This window comes from Phallusia mammillata, chromosome 2 (assembly GCF_965637545.1).
Source record: "Phallusia mammillata chromosome 2, kaPhaMamm4.hap1.1, whole genome shotgun sequence".
NCBI classification, from domain to species: domain Eukaryota; kingdom Metazoa; phylum Chordata; class Ascidiacea; order Phlebobranchia; family Ascidiidae; genus Phallusia; species Phallusia mammillata.
This window is the reverse complement of record NC_137253.1, coordinates 25,593,679-25,613,640: the sequence shown is the minus strand read 5'-3', so window position 1 is coordinate 25,613,640 and position 19,962 is coordinate 25,593,679. Positions and strand designations below refer to the sequence as shown.

The window sequence follows — 19,962 nt, the reverse complement described above, 5'->3', positions numbered from 1 at the left end:
CCGGACCATTCGGCTATGCTTTTTGCAACAAATTGTCATTGCCACCATAGTAATCAGCGCTACATGTGGTGTAACTGTAAATCGCAACTGACCGCATAACTAATCGGACGGGGTACAACTGGTTGCATCAAACGGTATAGTGAAAAAAAAACAAAACAATGGCAGAAACACTGGTTGAAACGGCAGCGTAAATTGCGTAAGAGAATAAAAAGAATCGTGTCCTATTTTTATGTGGTTGCTGTTTTATTTAATAATACGACCAAGGGGAATCAGAAAGCTTTGTGGAAATATACAACACTACGTATGACGCTTTTGCAGTGAAGAATGAAATCATCTTTCGTTTCGTCACACTAGTAATCGCATTCCTATGACATGACATAATGGTTTTAATCCGTGGTTCTCAACCACACATGGATCGCTTTACACCTGACTTTTCTATCGCTGCGTACCACGTAAAGCCTAAACCTAAGAAACAAGCTAGTATATTTTCCAGCAAGGTTAGCAATTTCAAAGAATATATAAAACTCGAGTTTTTTTCGTATTGTTTACACACAATACTTGTGCAAAACGTCGGACGCGTATGGCTGCTGGAGTGGAAATGGATGCATCTTTCCACCTTACAAAATCTATTTAGGGCTGTCTTTTAAGACAAATGTTTAGCAAAGAGTTTCATCCAAGTCACGTGTGCACATGTTTAATGCACATGTACCGCATAAAGGCCGCTTTATTTTTATATGTGGCGTGATAAGTATGTACGGGCGCAGGTTGTGCACCACTCGTGTAAGATTACCGCGCACTTCACAATGATGCAATAAAAGCCAACAAACAGTTATGTGGCGTAACCGTCACTTAAAAACAAGACAATTGTAACATAAAAAGAAGTTGTCTCACATACCGTGACATCAATGTCAAAATTTTCAATCTGTTGGTATTTAACATACATTAATAGTTGAACCCTGTACAGTTCCGAGCTGCTGATTCTGCATTAAATGCCTTGAAATGCTCGAAAAAGAATGAATAAAACGTTATCTGTTTGCATAGGTTTTGAAATGGGGCCAGGCAACTGAGAACCTTACCCTCAAGTAGAATGCAAGATATAGGTGGCGTTTTTGTGTTAAGGGCTTAATCACCTTTCTCTCAAGTAGAATGCAAGATATAAGTGGCGTTTTTGTGTCAAGGGCTGAACTGGAAACGAAAAAATCTTTATTGCAACAAGCACGCGCTTGTGAAAAAAACACACAACCAGGAAATCGAATTTTGAAAAAGAGATTTAAATAGCAAAGCGATGCTAAAACTTGCGGTAATACCCCAAGTCTCGTGTTCAATGAACCAAAAATGGTTTCGGCTGCGGCAAATTCGGCGGCGAACCATGCAACTCAGGAGGTATAGGGTTTGAATAGAGGAATCTGTTCAACAAAGGTACGCGCTGAACAGAATTTACAATAAAGGTCACCCGTTGATAGGTTCTTTGGCCTGTCCTTTGAAATGTATCTCTTATTAAGTAGTTTTTATTTTTGCCAAGCATTTACACCAGGGGCGGGCAACATACGGCCCGGATCCGGCCCGCGACGAGATTTTGAGCGGCCCGCAGACAGTTTCTGGTCTTACATGATAATGTGGCCCGCGGCCACAGTCTGCCGCAATCCCCCACTACTTGCTTACTACGTCAAATTATAGTTGTAACGGACAGGAACGCTCCCCAATAGCAAAAAACTTTCCCGCCGTTGTTACCATTGCACCATACATCTATTGTTACGACATAACCGCCAACTTTGCGTGTGGCCTGCTTTCTCGGTTTCCTTTGTTTCCACACGTGTAGCCTAGTTCAGGGCTTCCCAAACTTTTTTGATCGCGACCCCTCTTAATCTCTTTAAATTTCCCGCGACCCTGCACGGATAACATGATAAACAATGCAAAAAATACATTTGTTGTTTTTATTGAAACGACTAATTCGAGCGAAAACGAAAAACAACCAAACGGTACTCAGAGTCTACTACTTTACACGTCCAAACACCGATACTTTGTACGTGCTTTAGCCTTTAGTTTCTGTCACATTGTTTTGCAAATAGGCACTACTTATAACCTTGCACCAAGTTTAGGCCGTTGCAGTGCTTTGCAAACGGACATTAAACACTGCTTAGAAATCGTAAATTTATTACCTATTTTTATTAGAGAACGTTATTGCGCCACACAATACTTAAACGTTAGTCTACAACTCTATATGTCATCTTTATGTTGCATTAAAATGCCTGTGTATTTCAAACCAATTGCAAGTGTTGCGTTTCAACCGACGTTTGTTCGATCAATGGCGTCACTACAACCGCGTTTGCTGTTAGCTGAAAACGTTTTAAAACTGACGTAACTTGAACAAAAATGACATTGTGACGTTATACAAAGGTCAAGGCCGGGGGTATGCGGCATCCCCGTACTTTACGTCAGTGTATGGAGTACTTTCTTCAAAATTGGTACAGCTCTTTGCGACCCCTCAAGTTTGTTAAGCGACCCCTTCCGGGGTCGCGACCCCCAGTTTGGGAAGCCCTGGCCTAGTTAGTGTTTCAGCAGTATCTAAGTCTGTGGTGTATGCATTAAATTTGCTGTCGTAAATAATTTTATGTTATATCAGTTAGATTGTTTGGACTGTTTTGTAATTGTGACGTTCTTGATTGTATTTGGTTTAGGTGGTCAAAAATCCGTTTTAAATCACTGGATAAATACGCGATTAATGCATCGATTGTGGGATCCGGCCCGCCAAGTACCTCATTTTTCCATATCAGGCCCGCCGACTGGAGAAGTTGCCCGCCCCTGATTTACACTAATAATGTCGTATAGGCTATAACAACAGCATAACGGCAAATACAATATTTGGAAGCAGGCAATTCGATATTTAGGCAATTAAAAACAAGCGGAATCACAAACACATGTTTTTACACATAAATGGATAATTGGAATAAATGGAATCAATTGTTTATTTGTTTCAGCGCCCAAGCATAATCATAGGTCAGATGACATGTAGGTAAACGTGTCAAATAAGGGTGGAAACAAAAAGGGTGCAGCAGGAACCACAATTGGCTGGAATAAATGGAGTCACAAAAACAACAAAATTATGAAATAATAAAGTAAAAAAGCAATATCTTTTGAAAAAAATTAAATTTAAACACAAAAAAGGTTTTTTATCTTTAACAGCAGTTTACAATGGTCTCTGTGCATTGCAGATTTTGATTTACGTTTTCTTCAATCTGTTTTACAGTCAAAGGTTACTGTGCAAAAACAAAACAAACAAAAAACAATTTCAAGATAATTTTTGCATCATTGGAAGTAACTCAGCAAATCCTGGTCGGCTCTCTGGTTTTTCCGACCAACACTTCATCATCACTTGGTAAACGTCTTTTCGGCAACCGATAGGGGACGCAAGTCTCTTTCCAGTATGTATCATCATAAGCACATCGCAGCCTCGCATGTTGTCGTATGGTTTCTTGCCGTAGGAAAACACTTCCCACATGGACACCCCAAAGCCCCACACGTCCCCTTTGCTGGAGAACTTGTAGTCACTGAAGACCTCAGGTGGGTACCAGCGTATAGGCCACAAACCAGGGTGAGCTGCTTGGTAATAGTTCTTAGATTCGTGAAGAATACGCGACATTCCAAAATCTGATATCTTCGCAAAGTTTTCGCTTACCAGGAGAATGTTTCTTGCAGCAAGGTCCCGGTGAACGACGTTCTTGCTTGCGAGGTAAGCCATGCCGTCACAGATTTGGGTCATGAGAGTAATGAGTCGATCGCAAGGAAATGAGTTTAGATCGTGGGTGCGCACAAAGCTGAGCATATCCCCGAGAGGGGCAAACTCGAGCACGATCATTAAGTCATTGGAAACCACAGAATTGTCGCAAACACCCAGCAGTCTTACAATGTAGGGATGATCAAGCTTTTGCATCACCGCTGCCTCATGCAGGATCTCGCCTTTGTTTTTCAAGACGTCGGAACCCGTCAATGTCTTAATGGCGCAAGGGGTTGCTGAGCCAAGAATCTTACACACGCCGAGATTTACGGTACCGAAATGCCCGTGTCCGATTTGCCGGCCTATCTTTATTTCCTTGCGCTTAACATACATGTCCGGGGCAATACCGTCATTGTTGCTTACTGTTATGTTTCTGTATGGACTTAGGTATCCGATACACTCTTTAGCAAGGGACGTTGGACGGTAGCGTGATAAAACAGAACGTATGATCGGCTCAGAATCCTGGTACTTCGATGATGCCAAGACGTTTATGGATGTCGGTTTTGCTGCGTCATCCTGACAATCCGACCACGTCATGTCCAGGATATTCTTGGGCATAAGCGTCTTCAATGGTGTTGCAAGAGATACACAAAAATTGCTAAAACCTATTGAAAGCGATCGCACCGTTTTCTGAATTGGACTTTTCTCCTGCTGTTGGTTAACGGTCGGGGATGAGCCCATACGAGGCAAAGGTTTCGTTGCACCCTTGCGATCGCAAGGAGTCACCAATCTGCACACTAGACCGTCCGGATTCGGATTCCTGTAGTAGTTAACGAGTTTTTCGATACTTTCGAAGTTCTTGCTCCGACCGACTATGAAATATCTTTGCTTGTCTCTATCATATGTAATCTTATGGCGCCGTGGCTGGCCTTCAAACACCACGCAAAGAACAAAAGTGCTGGCATCTTTTTGCCTCACTAAATAGATTCCATCCTGTCGACATTCATTGTAAGCTGCAGCGAGTCTAGCGGCATCTTCTTCTCTTGTTATATTGCCATGAAACCACTCCTGCTGCTCATGGGAACGGCTTTGGCTAATCAAATAATTTGCCTGAGGAAATTCCTGTCCACTGCCGCTGCTGCCTGATCCACTTTCATCAAAAGGAATTGGGTGGAGAAGTTTGGTTTTCAAGGAGCCCTGTTCTTTCATGTAGTACTCGCATACTTCAGAAGGCGAGGGAAATGTAGATTGCTGGTCCAGCGAATAGTAGTCGCTTCCTTCGCAGTATTGTATGCTGTAGTGAAGTACCCGGCCATCACATATTACCGAAATGGCGTAGGCGTCGTTTGTGGTAAGGCTCTTACGCAGGAGAAATGATCCGTTTTTCTTGTTTGCCAGCGCGTCAAGGGCCTCCTGTCTTGATATCGAACCGTGGTAGTAAGGAACGTTTGCGTAATTCATTTTAACGTTAATTTAAAACACATTTTAGCCAACCAAATTTGTCTTAAACCAAAGGCATAAAGATTAATATCATACACAAACTTTTCTTAGGTTTCAGGGGGCATGAAGTCATTCTGTTAATAGCTTTTGTATTTACAAATCATTTTAAACTACAAGCAAACATATCTTTTATGGGCTTTCAACCTATCTGCAACTTGTAATAACCTAATTCCATTTAGACTACTATAAAACTACTGCAGAAAGCACTACATGAACAACCTTACTTCAAAATATTGAAATCTTGCAAGCTTTAAAAATCATTACAATTGTGTCTTTCTACAATTGTCAGTCCAACTGTGTAGCACCTAAAACAGGCAATGTACACTGTCAAACAGTTCCGCTGTGTTGCAACGAAAATGCCAACCAGTTCGCTGTATGCACTGTTGCTCAAGCATGGCGTTTTGCCTCCCGACGATTCGGTTAAATTTTCTATTTCGCTGGGATTTCCCCGACGATACGCGAGTGACGTTAAAACAACGTGACCTGGAAACAATGCAGACACAAAAGACGGTCATGGAAGGCGGCAGAAAAATTTGCAAGAGGGGGCAAGTTTCGACACTTACGTAGGCATAAATTGTATACAGCACAATTGCGTCGCCTTATACCTGCTTCACTCTACTCACTCTACGTGAAAAAACACCATATATGTCTTGTATATACCATTTTGTTTGTTCCAAATACAGTAAAACGGCAGATATAATGGAAACAACATTAGATATTTAAGCAAGGCAGATATCATCACGCTTCTTTGTTTAGACATTCAGGGAGTTTCTCTCCATCACTTCTTTGAGCATGATACATTCATCAAGTTTGTCGACAAAACAAGTTATATTTGCATTAGGTACACCTACATTGAAATACATTGAAGAGGGTAGCAAGTTACGTACCGGCGCCCATAAAGAACGTTAACATGTATAATTTAAATTTCGGATAGTTTTGAACCAAAAACCTTCAAAAAATGCTAGCGTATAACGCTGGCTATAAAAAACTAACTATAGGTGTGGATCTAACTATAGGTGGATAAAAAAAAGTGATATTGATGGCAATGATATTGATGTTTGCATCATCGTGTATAATGTAGAGATCGTTTAAGGATTTACTTTTTAAAAGGCGACATAATCTAAAAAATAGCATTAGAGTGAATTTTGGGGGATTTTTTTCAAAACAAGACGTCCCTACTCAAGAGCCACACAGCGTTTGTTGTCGCAGTGACGTTGCGCCGACAACATCTGCGCTTCACTGTATTTTCTCATGGAACATGGCATATGCTTTTTTACGTGTTATGAAGGCGCTAGGACTCACAACAGATTACAAGTCTTCTGATGTATTAAACCCAAAATGTCAGCGCAACTTAGTTTTGTTTTGTCGGTTTTGTTTATTTTTGTGCTGTATCTGTCGCAATCCGTCGATTCGCAGGCAACTTTCACAAAGATCGGTCTGGACAAGCAAGAAAATGGACTAGAGTTCATATTTATTCTGGCCGCGAGACAGAGGGAATGCTTTTATCAGTACTTGCAACAAGGAGCAAAATTCAAATTGTCTTACAGGGTTTGTCACAAGTTACCGCTTTTTTGCTACAAAATGGTAAAAAGATCTGCGACAATGCTTACCAAACTTTAAGAGCATGTTTTATTGCCTGCTCTGGTGGCCATTTGTCTGCTCTGAAAAAATAGCCTAGCAGGCAGAATATGTTTTACGTTAAAAACTTGTTTGATTTTTTAGTAATTTTGGTTCTGGTAAATTTGTTGATTAAAGATGCCAATCGATTTTGGTTTAGGTTCTTACTCCCAAAACAGCAATGGCCGACAACACTATTTCTATGGATGTACGTGGCCCTTCACACAACTATCTCATATCATCGTATTTGACTGAGTCCTTCGAAAGTCCGTTTAGCGAAGTTACCGATGAAGGTAAAAGCATTTGTTTGAAAAATTTAAAACTCGAAATTATACAGATAAATCCATGTCAAATCTACTAACAATGACCTGTTTATATATACATTTCCAATTTGGTAATTAGCCTATATTCGTTGCTAATTGGTAATGACAAATTACCACGATTCACAAAGCAACGTTTTCGGTTGATCTGGCTTTTTGATTGTCAAAATATAATACGGGTCATAATGTGGAGTTTTACTTGTTTATTTCAACACAAAACTGCATTCATACGATTTTATCATTAAACCAGGCGATTATGCCATTTGCTTCAATAACTATGCCGGCCGTTTCACTGAAAAAAAGACACAAGTGTTCCTTGGTGTCATCGTCCCTTACGTTGACGAGGGGTTGGAAAACGAAGTAGAATTGAATGGAACAGCTCGATTTTACCAGGACATGGCGGTAATAAAATAATAAAATAAACTTTACATCTTGAAACAAACAAAAGCTTTATTCTTTTAAATATTAATTCGATTTTGGCCAGAAAAGCCCGACCTAAATTATAACGTATCCCACTGTACTTTTCATTATTGTTTTAGATCCAAGTTTGTTTTTTGGGGTCAGAGAGGTTTATGTAGTGGCAGTTTTTTTTTCTGATGCCGGGTAACATACGAAGTTTGTTTATTTAGGAACGCGTGCATGTTATGTTCGGCAGTGTCTTCCACGTGGAGTTCTTTCTACGCTTCGCTCGTGTTTTGGAAAAAGGCGACCTGGCTGCCATGGAATACAACAAAGTCTACATCGACAGGTACTGAAATGCTTTTCCTCATCGGTAGCCTACTGTATAGCAGGCAAGAACGAGTAGCCGAAAAACTTATTGCATAAATAAATGTGCAAAAATTGATTAGCTTTTTGTACCAGTAGTATCATTGTTTTGATTGCGGAATTTTTCCATGATATGATCCGACTTAAACCTAATTCTTGTATTGACATGTTTAAAATATCATTTTCTTATTTGCAGAATATCGATGGGTATGATTGTGTTGATATGTGCCGTGGCATACCTACAGACATACATGCTGAAAAGGTTGTTTCGGGTAAAGAACACAACGCCAACACACAAGCCAAGAGCCTGATCAATTCAGCAAAAGTTCAACGTTATTTTTCTGTGAACCAAATTCGATTTGTTGAAATCAAACGATCTTTCCGTGATAATAAACCAAACTTACGTGTTGTCGGAAACTTAGCTGCACAAATACAGACTGGAAGAATTTTGAAACAAACAAATGCCACTAACATGCACAGAACGAAGTCATTTTACTAATCTGACGTTTCGACAAAAACAAACAAACTTGTTTGAGGCTATTTCCGGCTTGGTGAATATTTTAGCGCAATTGTGCTGCTACAATTTGTATCACCGGCGAAATAAACTCAACTCAACTCCACTGAGGAAATGATTGTACGATATCGTTAAAATTAAAGGCGACACGCAGGAAGCGATATGCGACATACTTGTGATTAACTTTACGCTTCAGTGGTTTTATTTGATATTTTGGTAATTTCCCCTTGTTTTGTTTTGTTGTATTTGACAAGAAACTGTAAGTGTGAATCACGAAAAACTCTGAAATATGACGTCGCCGTCGCCAAATGTTTGGCAGCAGGTTATTGCCCTAGATGCTCGGTACAACGCTTACAGGACTCCCAACAATTCTCAATTTCGTAAGTGTTGCTGTCTTGCTGATCATTTTTGTTGAAAATCCCAATATAAGTTCACTTTTATTCTCTTTACCAGGAACACAATACATCAGAAGAAGAAGTCAGCTGCTTAGAGAAAATGCCAAAAAGGTAACTGGGAAATTGAAGATGCAAAAAAAGAATGAATTGGGGCTAAAATATAACTTTATTTATCAGCAAATGTTTTCCATTTTTCAGACAGATCCTTCCATTCGAAAGCAATACTTACGAATCAGAAGTCAACTTCTAGCACAGAGATATGGACCAGTGTCAGAAGTTAGGTAAACTATGTGCATCATTCTGAAGTGTTCTTGCCAAAATTAAGTTGCCTTGTACATGGTTTGCCTAAATTTTATTGATTATGTATGTCATGCCAACAAAGTATGTTTGAATGCTATTTCTATATTTTATTAACAGCAGTATCAGAAGTACAAGTATAAGAGGGAGTGCTCTGCATTTGGATAAAACTGATAGTGTAAGTACAGTTTTCACCTCTATTAAGTATATGTCAATATTTCACAATGTAGTTTTTTTTATAATTGCACATTTGTGAAAATAACTTGTTTTTCAGTCATCTGATACAAAAAATGAATTTTTATCACGGCGAAGCAGCCTTGGGCCAAGTCAAGTTGTCCCAACCTATCAAGCTGAAGCAAGCAGGTAAATTCCTAGTTGTAGGAATGTAATAAAGAAGCCATATATGGATGAAAAACCTAAAGTATGTTGTATTTTGTATCAGGGCAATGGCTGGTGGAAAAAGTGTCAGTGAAAACTATGCATTTGCAGGAATGCATCACATATTTGATGACAACATTGGATTTGCTGGTACTGAGTTGAACCACTATTTTGTTTTTTAATCAGTTTTAACTGTAATCACACATACATTTTCAACAGCAACTTCAGTGAAATTTGCTAATGACGAGCGAAGCTTGCTTGCGTATTCTTCTATGAGTGGTGTTATCAGTATTTGTGAACTACAACCAGAACCTGTTGTCAAGGTTACTCTTAGGGGTCACCTGGATGGAGTCACAGGTAAGTAATGCTAAATCTATCTACCAGCTATGTTGGTCACATTCTTCAAATGCATATTTTTAGACTTTTCCTGGTCACTTTCAAATGACCTAATAGTCAGTGTGTCCCTGGACTCCACACTAAAACTATGGGAAACAACAAGTGGAAAATGTTTACGACATATTCCTAGTTCTCTAGTGGGAATGGAAAATTGTGCAATACACTGTTGTCTGTTTCAACCGGTCAATAACAACATGGTTGTGTTGGGCAACAATTCTGGACAGATAACTGTGATAAATATTTCTACTGGTAAAAGCAGAAAGGTGGGATAACTCTTTTTGTTTGATCTGTTCAAGTGCTTTAGCTGGTATTGGGTCATGTAAATTTGTGGTATTGGATCATGTAAAAAAAAGTCAGAGTTAGAGTCACAATCATGATGTCTTTTGGAGACTGGTCTTTAGGTCGGTACTTTTATTATCAGTAATAAATTACGCAAGGACAACATAAAGGCTTGTCTTCATAGTTTAGCCAGTTAAAAAAATATTTTTATTTAATTCACTTTTTTATGAGACATTAAAGCTGAATGCAAATAAGGCAATACCACTTTAGCCTGAAATTGTCAGTTGTTTCTGGTCAGTGTCAGTTTACTTGGGGTTTGAAAAATTTTAACTGACCACAACCCTGTCAGCAACACAACATAAAATTTGCTGGGTTTGCAGCCTCTTTGGTGAATGCATTGTTAAAGTGTACTTTGATGTTTTTAGGGTGCAAGTGGAAAGCTATCTAGTGCTGTGCTGAGCATGGCATTTGATTCATCTGGAAAAATTCTTTGGGTCGGCAGTGAAAAGGTAAGCTACAACAAACATACAAAGTGGTTGATCATTTACCCTAGTAACAATGCTACTAAACCAGTTTGTTCTGTGTGGTCGATATTGACACTGAATTGCACCACTGGGGAATTTACAATGTAGCCAAATAGTGAATCAAGCAGCTTAACAATATGTTACCATGTGGGACAAAACAGCAGATGAAACTCTATTTTGGTTTTTTTAGGGAACAGTTACATCCTTCACGTTTGACCTAGCCACCGGACAGCTACGCAAAGGTCACCAAATGGTGATCAGCGCTGGAAATCCTCTTACGTGCATTCAGGCTCGGTCATGGATGAGTAGAGAGGCACGTGACCCATCGGTGCTGGTTAACGTCACAGCCAACATGTTGTGTCTATACAGGTAATATGTTATCAAGTAAAAAAAACATACTATGCAAAACCTAGAACAGTTTGCATATGCATGCTGTCTACAGCAAACCTAATCACAACATGTTCAATAGTCAGAAAATGCGTATCCTTGTTGAACCTAGACGACGTTTTAAATAATTAAGGTTCATACTTATTACTACAGGTTGGCTCTAAAATTCTTACATTCAGTTCGTTTTTAAACCTATCATGTAAAAAATCAATCGGTAGTATTTGTGTTCCATATAATACAGTACAAACAGTGCCAGGGGATCAAGTTCGGCCTGGTCACGAATTGATTTTTCGCCTTGCCGAATTCAATCTGCTAAGTAGCTGATCAGCTCTATCGTTTTGGCTTTTTACAGGGTCATTGACGACCGGGGCATGTTACAACATAAACGAAGTTTTCCGATCAAACACAGCAAACATTTAGTGCGAAGCATGTTTTGCCCGCTTATGTCATTTAGACAGGGCGCTTGCGTCGGTAAGTAGACGGAATGTTTCAAAAAACAAATTTACTTTCATGTATTTTTACTACTCTATTGGTAAGTCAAAACTGAATTTGTTTTAACGTTATTTTGTTTTAAAACTACAACTAAATACTATTTTGATTGTGTAGATTTTTTACGTACACTTTTAAGTTGTAACTTGTAAGCGGGCTAAAAATTTATAAACCCAAATCTGGTCCGAAAGATGGCAAAAATGATGGTAATGCAAATTCGGGCCAGAATCAAGCCCGTTTTATCAGGAACCTGACCCGACTTACAGCTCTAGATGAGCATGTCGTATAAGCCGAGGGTAAGTCATTATTTCTGTTTATTTTCAGTGTCTGGCAGCGAAGATATGTGCGTGTGCTTCTTCGACATTGAGCGAAACCACAAGCCTTGTGTGAACAAACTTCAAGGTCACTCCTCGCCCGTTATCGACGTATCGTTTAACTATGACGAAAGCATGCTTGCGTCATGCGATACTGAGGTAAGAAACTGAGGCCAAATCGTGACAATATAAAGTAATCGATATATCGGCTATAATAAAGTTGCTTGATAAATTAATTACGGTTTAATGTAGTTTTGCTGTTAACTCGAGTAAAAAAATCCATTTTTTTGCAGGGAATGGTCATAGTGTGGAAACGTGAGCAATAGGAAAGTACACTGTAAAAATTTACTGTCACCATCTGTGAGGTCTGCACGGCACTTAGTAGGGCTGAGTATGTATTACCATCTCAGTCCTTTTCATTTGTATCACTGTGTGTTTACTCTTCACATAACTACTGATCATATAAACCTCTTGTAGTGTAGGTTTATAGCTTTTGTGGTAAACTTGCGTGAAATTGCAAAGACCAAGCTTTTATGACTTTTTTGCACATTCCTTTTTGGTTCAAAGCTTAAATTTGTGGCGCTTGGAAAATCGTATCGTACGTCTCTGTGCAATATTCTTATCTTTTGTGAATTTGAAATGTGTGTTATTGACCAAATACATGCATTTTCTCCGAAGTATTCGCCTTTCCCAAACATATATTTAGAAAACAGGCCAACTCCACGGGTACGATTTGAATAAAACAAAATTCCATGAATTTGATACTGATAACAAGAAATGTGACATACTAAACTTAATTAAAAAATGCCACCGTTGTCGAAATTGAATGCAAGGCGGGGCATTCAGCGCTGGATGTTGCTTACAGAAAGGTATAAATAATGTATTGGCTGTACAGCGCTAAGTGTAATTCGACAGCACTCGTATGCTATACATTGCAAGATTCACCTTAACAATGAGCCTGGAAGTTTAGAATGGACAGACACGATTCCATGCGAAGGTAAGAGGTTTTTAAGTAAGTGTCACAGAATTGTCTGACAAATCTGTGGACATAGTATTTTGATTTTATAGGATTGTTGATCAGAGCGATTATGACGACACAAAAAGTGTTCCAAACTCTTCAGTTGTGCAAAGAAGACCGTCAAAAGTGCGTGCGTGTTTGCTTGGTTTTTCTGTCACATTTGGAGCTCTTCAGCTAGTAAGTTTACTTTAATCCTAAAGTTTTTGTGTCAATAGACAACATGCTTATCTAACTTTGAAAGAATAATTCCTATGATTTGTATATTATTTCCAAAATTAATGTTTAGGCTTGTGGAATTGTTCTGGGAACAGTTGAAGCAATATTGACGTTCATCCCAAAAAGCGTCAGTCAGCATTTACAGTTTCCCCTGCCGGTCTACGTTTGTGCTATTATGGCGTTGCTGTCGGGCTTAAGCTGCATTGTTGGTGTGAAGGTGGCCAATTCATATTTGGTTAGAGATTTCACCAATATTAAACAAAAGTAGAAATTAGCTTGTACTCAAACTTCTATATTACTGTAGCTGCTTGGAGGTATCTTCACGAGCATGAGTGCCTGTATTGTGTCCCTAGCCAATATGCTGTCGGTTGTCATGACAACGTTGCCCCTCTTCTCATCGTTTCGTCACTACCGGTACATCCCTGAAGAGGAATCTTGTGTAGCATGCAACGAACGAGATGTACAGATGAACGGAGAATGTTCAGGCAAGCGAAATATTATATTGTAGGGCTGTAGGCCTTTTGTCATTTTCAGTTGTGGTAATATAGCTTTCCGTGTAAAAATAATGGTTTAATATACAGTCAAAAGCTGTAGTACAAGTCCACGCTTTCGATTATTTAAATTTTCAATTTAAACGATGTAGGTTCAGTTTTCGATGGGGTGTCCAGTTGTGCCACAATCGAATTTACAATGCCCCCAGTAACGGTTTTGCTGCTAATCGTGTACGCTGCTGCCTGTCTAGTGTCTTTTCTTTCCACGGGGCTACATTCGATTGCCCTCTGCTCCAAACAAAAGCAGAAAAATGACAAGGTATTTTCAAATGTATCGAGATATTTACGGGACATTAGTTTAAAATCGACGTAAGTTATAAGCAAGAGGTTTTATGTTTCTTTCAGTTTGCCTACCAAAATGAAAGAGAACGAACCCACGATGAAATTCGTTACGACGCAAACTCTCGTAACTTTCACAGCTCAAGATTTGAAAGGTCAGTGCACGTGGTGTATGACTGTATGGGTATATATTTGTGCGTAGGGACTTTATTTAGGCGTTTTTGTCTTTACCGTAAACACACGAAAACTTGGGTCGTTGGAAAGATCCTGTGTAATTACGCAATCTGCACGCAATTGGTCATGTATTCGTATAGCAATCTAAACTAATGGTCATGTATTCGTATAGCAATCTAAACCAATGGTCATGTATTCGTATAGCAATCTAAACCAATGGTCATGTATTCGTATAGCAATCTAAACTAATGGTCATGTATTCGTATAGCAATCTAAACCAATGGTCATGTATTCGTATAGCAATCTAAACCAATTGGTCATATATTCGTATAGCAATCTAAACCAATGGTCATGTATTCGTATAGCAATCTAAACTAATGGTCATGTATTCGTATAGCAATCTAAACCAATGGTCATGTATTCGTATAGCAATCTAAACCAATGGTCATATATTCGCATAGCAATCTGGCCTCATTCGACGAGTCGCCACATAACAGTCACATGCACGGGAGTCCAGCAGTATCGTGGACACATCTGCCAACACACCGTCCAATTTCATGTGGGTTCGTAGATCAAAATCCTGGACCTACTTACAAGCTACCAAGAGCCGCGACACTAAGCGGCCTTACGATGTATGACAAAAACCATGCCACCAGACGTCAAAGCCGATATAGCCTCCATGATAACAAAGAATGCATATCAGGGCCCAGTTCTGCTCGAAAGCACGACGCGAGAGGCAGCGATTGTAGCCAAGATTGGGTGAACCTTGGTAGACTCCCTTTGGCTCGTTCACCTTCGGCGCAAGTATACAATGGGCGAAATGGCGTTTCAAAACCGCCGCCCTATTCAATATTGCAATTTGCGGGCACTGAAGCAGATTTCAATGAGGAAGAAGAAACTAGTTTTTAAATGAAAGTTTCAGACTTTTGTTCCATAAAATGGATAACATTGGCAACATCGATTGTCAGAAATTAGTATTTTGATACAAAATGTCACCAACAACGTGAAAACAAAACAGTGAATTACCATTTGCCCTTGCTAAATACAAGCTTGCAAAAGAAAATAAATTGATTGTTATATGGTACCCAGGTCGAGCAGCCATGGCTTACAGGGCCAAATGTTCTATGTGGCAGTGGTTTGTAAGGCATATTTAACTGATACACATGTATTCTCTTTAAAGACACAATCGAATTGGAAAATTTTCCTTGAAACATAATTTAGTTATCATTAGAATGAAAAATCACAAACAGAACATGTAATCAAAAATATTTGCAATAAGTTGAGTTGTTTTGGGATAGAGACAGTGCAAAACAAACTGCATTTTCACAATTATCGTGACTAAATGTGACAAATCTAAAATATAATGCTTACAAAAATTCGTTTGATTTTTCGATATCAGTTTGAGGAGTATTTATTTTTGTCGCTTATAAATTTTCTTCAAAAGGTTCAAATAAATTTCTTTTGGTATGCTGGAGTTGGCAATTCCTTCAACTTCTGAACAAATGTCATTGTAGGTCACTTCTTCAAACTGTTTAAAAGCTGCCTCGAGTTCAAGATTTCTATACAAGTCTTTCACTCCTTGCACTTTTTCCGGATCTTTTTGGCCATAACATGTCTCTAATACTTTGCACTGTTCATCTGTTACTCTTTTAAGTGCTTCAATAACCAACCAGGAACATTTAGACTCTTCAATATCAGTTCCAATTTTGCCAGTTACAGCAGGATCACCGTAAAGGTCTAAATAATCATCCTGTATTTGGAAAAGGGACCCAATTTTACACAAAATGCTACAGCTCTGCTCATGAGATTCAGCATCTGAAATGCCTGCCATGTACATTGCCACAGCCACTGGTAAATAAAATGAGTAGTAAGCAGTTTTGTACTTGATCATGGCAGCATATCTATCAGGAGTAAATTCTTTCAAGTCCAAAGTTGGTTGCTCTGATGTTAGCATGTCTAGACTTTGCCCCATTTCAGTGTTCAGTATAACTTGATGAAATAAGTCCACTAAATCAGCATAGAATGATTTTTTGCGACAAAATAGTCTCAGGATAGAAAATACACATGACTCAAGAATCATACTGTCATTAATGGCCTGTAGTCCAATTCCAGGTTTGCGAAACCAGCACAGTTGTCCTCTTCGTGTTTGAGATTGGTCCATCACATCGTCAGCCACCAAAAATGATGCCTGCAATATTTCAACAGCCCAGCCCACACTCAAAGCAATTTCTAGTTCTTCTTGTGAACAGTTGCCCATTAGCAATTTAAATGAAGAAACAACAGTCAAACCACGGGTTCTTTTACCAAAAGGAACATTGTATTCCAAAACCTCCTTAATTCTCTCATAACTCCATGTAATGCCATTCCCAGCATGTTTGCCATCAGGAGATGACAGAGCTTGTACAACTTTTGGAAAATGATCTTCAAATGTTTTCCACAGTTCTGATGTCATCACGTTTTCGCTATTCTATAATTAGCCTGAAAAGAATTGTTCAACATTTTAACAACTTTAATATCAAATATAAGATAACGCTTGATATATGAAACCAAGTATTCCAGTAATGGGACATGTCACCGTCAGAACTCAGAAATGTATGTTTTTCTGTTTTAGTTTTATTTTACCAAGTGTGCTGCAAGTGCAGAATGCAGAGGTATGTCAACAGCTGCACGCTTTAGTAATTATCCAGTTTAAAATTTTTGTTTACAAAACTTACCTCTTGTATTCAGAAGACAAAACTATAAACTATTATGAAGTACTTTAACTAGATAGCACAGCACGGAAAAAATGTGCAATATCCATGCATGGATTTTTTTATTTTCACACAGGTTCGTATTTTTCCGAAGCGATTGTTTAGCATGATTTCTATACTCGACTATGACAAAATAATTTGTGGTATACCTATTTCAAAATTGAAATGTAATAATAATTTGAAATAAATTATGTTGTTATCCTGTAGACTAAAAACATTTCAAACAGATCCATGAAAGTATTAGTTCCATTTTTAGATTTGATTTTTTCTCCAGCGGCGAAGCCAAAACCAAACTACACACTCATTCGACAAACTCAACTATATTTTGTACTTGCAGATTCTTCAGACTTTAAAGTCAGGAAGTGTATTGAGCAATGAGGCGCATGTAAGCTTTTTACATGTTTACTGACAAATTTTTCCGACGAAACAATTTTTTGAAAATCATGCTAAGTGATTTTTCTAATGAAAAGCCATTTGTCACTACTTTTAAAAGTAGTAGCAAACAACAAACGAAAACGTAATAAGTTATTTATGACGACCTAAAAAATAAGTCAGAAAAGCTGTTGTTATTACTTTGTAGTGTGTCTCATCAACTGCACAGGCTATACGCCTTTTAATAAATCAATCATTTAATTCCAGGGTCGGCAACCTTTTTTGCACTGCGGACCGTTTTCAAAAAAGCGAAAGTTTATCGCGGACCAGTCTTCAAAAAACTACAAATATTTCGCAATGAAAACGCTTAATTTAGTTTAGCATCCTCGGAATACATGGGCAAATTGTTTCATAGCATTTAACCTGACAAATTATACGGCCCGTTAACGAACTCCTCGCGGACCAGCGGTTGCCGTCCACTGATTTAATTGATAGCGTATATTTATGGTTTAAATGTCCTTGGAGTGATGACAAGCATATATGACTAATGCGCCAGTCCCAAACATCGTCGTCTCGCCAGGTGGAAGTGTTTGCAAAATCAACAGTATCGCTTGTGACATGCACACAATCAACTCGAAAAGCCTACATCACATGAGTAATGTGTGCGTCTAGTCCAACTAAACCAAACGATCAACTAGGCCATTAATCAGGAAGTAAATTTATGATACACTGGTCTACAGACCATACCACAGGCGTTGACTTGTGACTGTAACTGCGTATGATGTAGTTTTACGTGAACTAAAATACGTCAAACTGCTGAGTTTAGTGGGATTGTGGCAAATAGATTGAGACGAGCGCCTGCTTCACTGGGTGATGATCACCGATGTCGAATCCGATAAGCTACCACATAAACGGAGGCAGCAGTGGTTATTGATTTTAATCTTTACCGGTTAGCATGGCCGGTGGCAAAAACGATGCGTGCGTTTTTGTAGCGTAAAGCCTTGTTGGTCAAGGTTGTTTGTTCCAAAAGTGCGGATAGAACCAGACGGCGGAACGCCAACAAAAGCGCAAAAATAAAAAAAATAGTTGGTTATGTTTTAAGAACAAGCTAATTGTACACTAGTCTTACAAAGCCCTTTGACAGTGTGTTTTTTTTTGACAAAAATAGGCTATTTTTTCGAAAGATCATTCGATGGGCCAAATTCCGAGAGCCAGCGATAAATATTTTGCCCAAAAGTCTGACAAAAAAGTCTTGAAGCCACAATGACGCGACTTTTGGGAAAAAAATCTGTCTGCTCGACGGAAGCTAATTTTCACATTACAAAAATAATGTAACTTGACCGACGTAAAAAATATGGTAAAAATACCTTTAAAGGCTACGTTTAAAGTCGTAAAAACGTCAAAAAAAATTTTTTTTTAGTAAAAGGACAAGACTCTAATAAAACAAAAATCACATCATAGTAAAAGGACAAGACTCTAATAAAACAAAAATCACATCATAATGATTTACAACACAGTATTTGGAGTTAAACAGGGTAAGGACAACAAACATGGGGTCGGTAATAAAATGAGATGACAACTGACTTATTCTAACTTAAGCCACTTGCATTTATGCCAACCCTTCAAATTTTATTATTGAAACGTAAAAGTTGTATTTTTGTGAATTTGCCAGCCAACAAGCATATTTAGGCCTTAAAAATGCTTCGGGGCAGACGTTACGTTATTATTGCAACATCCAGTAGCAGACGGACAAAATCTTCCGATTTGATCCTAACGATTTGTCGGGCGTAATAAAACAGCCTAATTAAGATTCATTGAAGCTATAGACGAGCAAAACGGGAAATTGGTCTCCATTTGCAACGTCCAGACGTAATTAGTTGCGCTAGAAACCGCTGGAATGCCGTTTTCTGCATCTACATTGCCCAACTTTTGGGAAAATGGCGGCCGACGTTCGTGACGTAGTATGCAAATTTTTGACTGGCCATCCTAATGTGTCTTAGATTTTATTGCAAAAGTACGGCATTCCTATGATACTATGTTTGCATTCCATCAGACAATTGATTACGTTAAGTGTCAATTAATGCAAAATTCTGTCTTAACGTTTGACGAATTTGTCTGTTTCATTTCCTGTGCCATATCGGAATTACATTTCCGGCGAACAAATGTTATAGACAAAACTAATGTGTCATGTTAGTGTTGTGTCACTTTTAGTGTTGCAGATAAACGATGTATAACAGCCAAAAGTTGTAACATACAAATTTCTTAATGCTACACCGTTTTACAAATAACAATCATAATGCTGATTGCATTGAAAGTTAAATACAAATGATCATGACTCGATTCACAGCTCCATGCGAAGGCAAAAAAAAGTTAATGTAATTTTCTGTTTTTGTTAAATTTAATCTGTCTTTCTAGGGCAAAGTAAGCGGCTATTTGTGTGACCAAATCTTGTTGCTTAATTCCAATGTTTCTTTGACAGAAATAGCGTGTCATGTTGTCATAACATGACGTAACAGGGTGGTCCAAGACTAAGAGAATGAAGGGCCATTTAAAAGAAACATTTGCCAGGCCGCAAAGAAAATGCCCTTTTGTATCAAAAGACTAGATTTGCTGATTTGTTCGACTTCACGTTTCGAGGGCTAGAACTAATGCAATCGATTCGTTCATTGTGTGTACAAAAAATGTTCGGGCCGCACAAAAGGTATACCGCCG

At 38.6% G+C, this 19,962-nt stretch overlaps 5 protein-coding genes across 6 annotated transcripts; 3 read left to right on the top strand and 2 right to left on the bottom strand.

Moving 5' to 3' along the window:
• Positions 1-2,961: 2,961 nt before the first annotated feature.
• On the bottom strand, positions 2,962-5,189 carry LOC145214114 (tyrosine-protein kinase SYK-like). The gene has a single exon (XM_080082580.1). It carries the CDS (start codon positions 5,174-5,176, stop codon positions 3,290-3,292), a length of 1,887 nt encoding a protein of 628 aa, XP_079938706.1. The 5' UTR covers positions 5,177-5,189; the 3' UTR covers positions 2,962-3,289.
• Positions 5,190-7,013: 1,824 nt separating this feature from the next.
• On the top strand, positions 7,014-8,232 carry LOC145213201 (transmembrane emp24 domain-containing protein 6-like). Its single transcript, XM_080081431.1, has 4 exons — positions 7,014-7,125; positions 7,403-7,554; positions 7,782-7,900; positions 8,114-8,232. Exons 1-4 carry the CDS (start codon positions 7,014-7,016, stop codon positions 8,226-8,228), a joined length of 498 nt encoding a protein of 165 aa, XP_079937557.1. The 3' UTR covers positions 8,229-8,232.
• Positions 8,233-8,652: 420 nt separating this feature from the next.
• LOC145214026 (WD repeat-containing protein 13-like) lies at positions 8,653-12,567 on the top strand. Of its 2 annotated transcripts, none has more exons than XM_080082450.1 (13): positions 8,653-8,811; positions 8,885-8,937; positions 9,025-9,107; positions 9,247-9,301; positions 9,398-9,486; positions 9,566-9,651; positions 9,721-9,858; positions 9,922-10,160; positions 10,602-10,685; positions 10,891-11,069; positions 11,440-11,558; positions 11,901-12,049; positions 12,184-12,567. In XM_080082450.1, exons 1-13 carry the CDS (start codon positions 8,721-8,723, stop codon positions 12,214-12,216), a joined length of 1,398 nt encoding a protein of 465 aa, XP_079938576.1. In that variant the 5' UTR covers positions 8,653-8,720; the 3' UTR covers positions 12,217-12,567. The 2 variants fall into 2 exon arrangements, with proteins under 2 accessions (XP_079938576.1, XP_079938575.1); XM_080082449.1 differs by having other exon boundaries at positions 9,244-9,301.
• Positions 12,568-12,627: 60 nt separating this feature from the next.
• On the top strand, positions 12,628-15,800 carry LOC145214027 (uncharacterized). The gene is made up of 7 exons (XM_080082451.1): positions 12,628-12,887; positions 12,959-13,085; positions 13,195-13,359; positions 13,429-13,609; positions 13,768-13,934; positions 14,021-14,109; positions 14,590-15,800. The coding sequence occupies exons 1-7, from the start codon at positions 12,862-12,864 to the stop codon at positions 15,035-15,037; spliced, it is 1,203 nt and encodes a 400-aa protein (XP_079938577.1). The 5' UTR covers positions 12,628-12,861; the 3' UTR covers positions 15,038-15,800.
• Positions 15,086-16,923, bottom strand: LOC145214028 (farnesyl pyrophosphate synthase-like). The gene is made up of 2 exons (XM_080082452.1): positions 16,843-16,923; positions 15,086-16,606 (listed from the first exon to the last, which is right to left on the bottom strand). The coding sequence occupies exon 2, from the start codon at positions 16,578-16,580 to the stop codon at positions 15,540-15,542; it is 1,041 nt and encodes a 346-aa protein (XP_079938578.1). The 5' UTR covers positions 16,581-16,606; positions 16,843-16,923; the 3' UTR covers positions 15,086-15,539.
• Between the last annotated feature and the right edge of the window lie 3,039 nt (positions 16,924-19,962).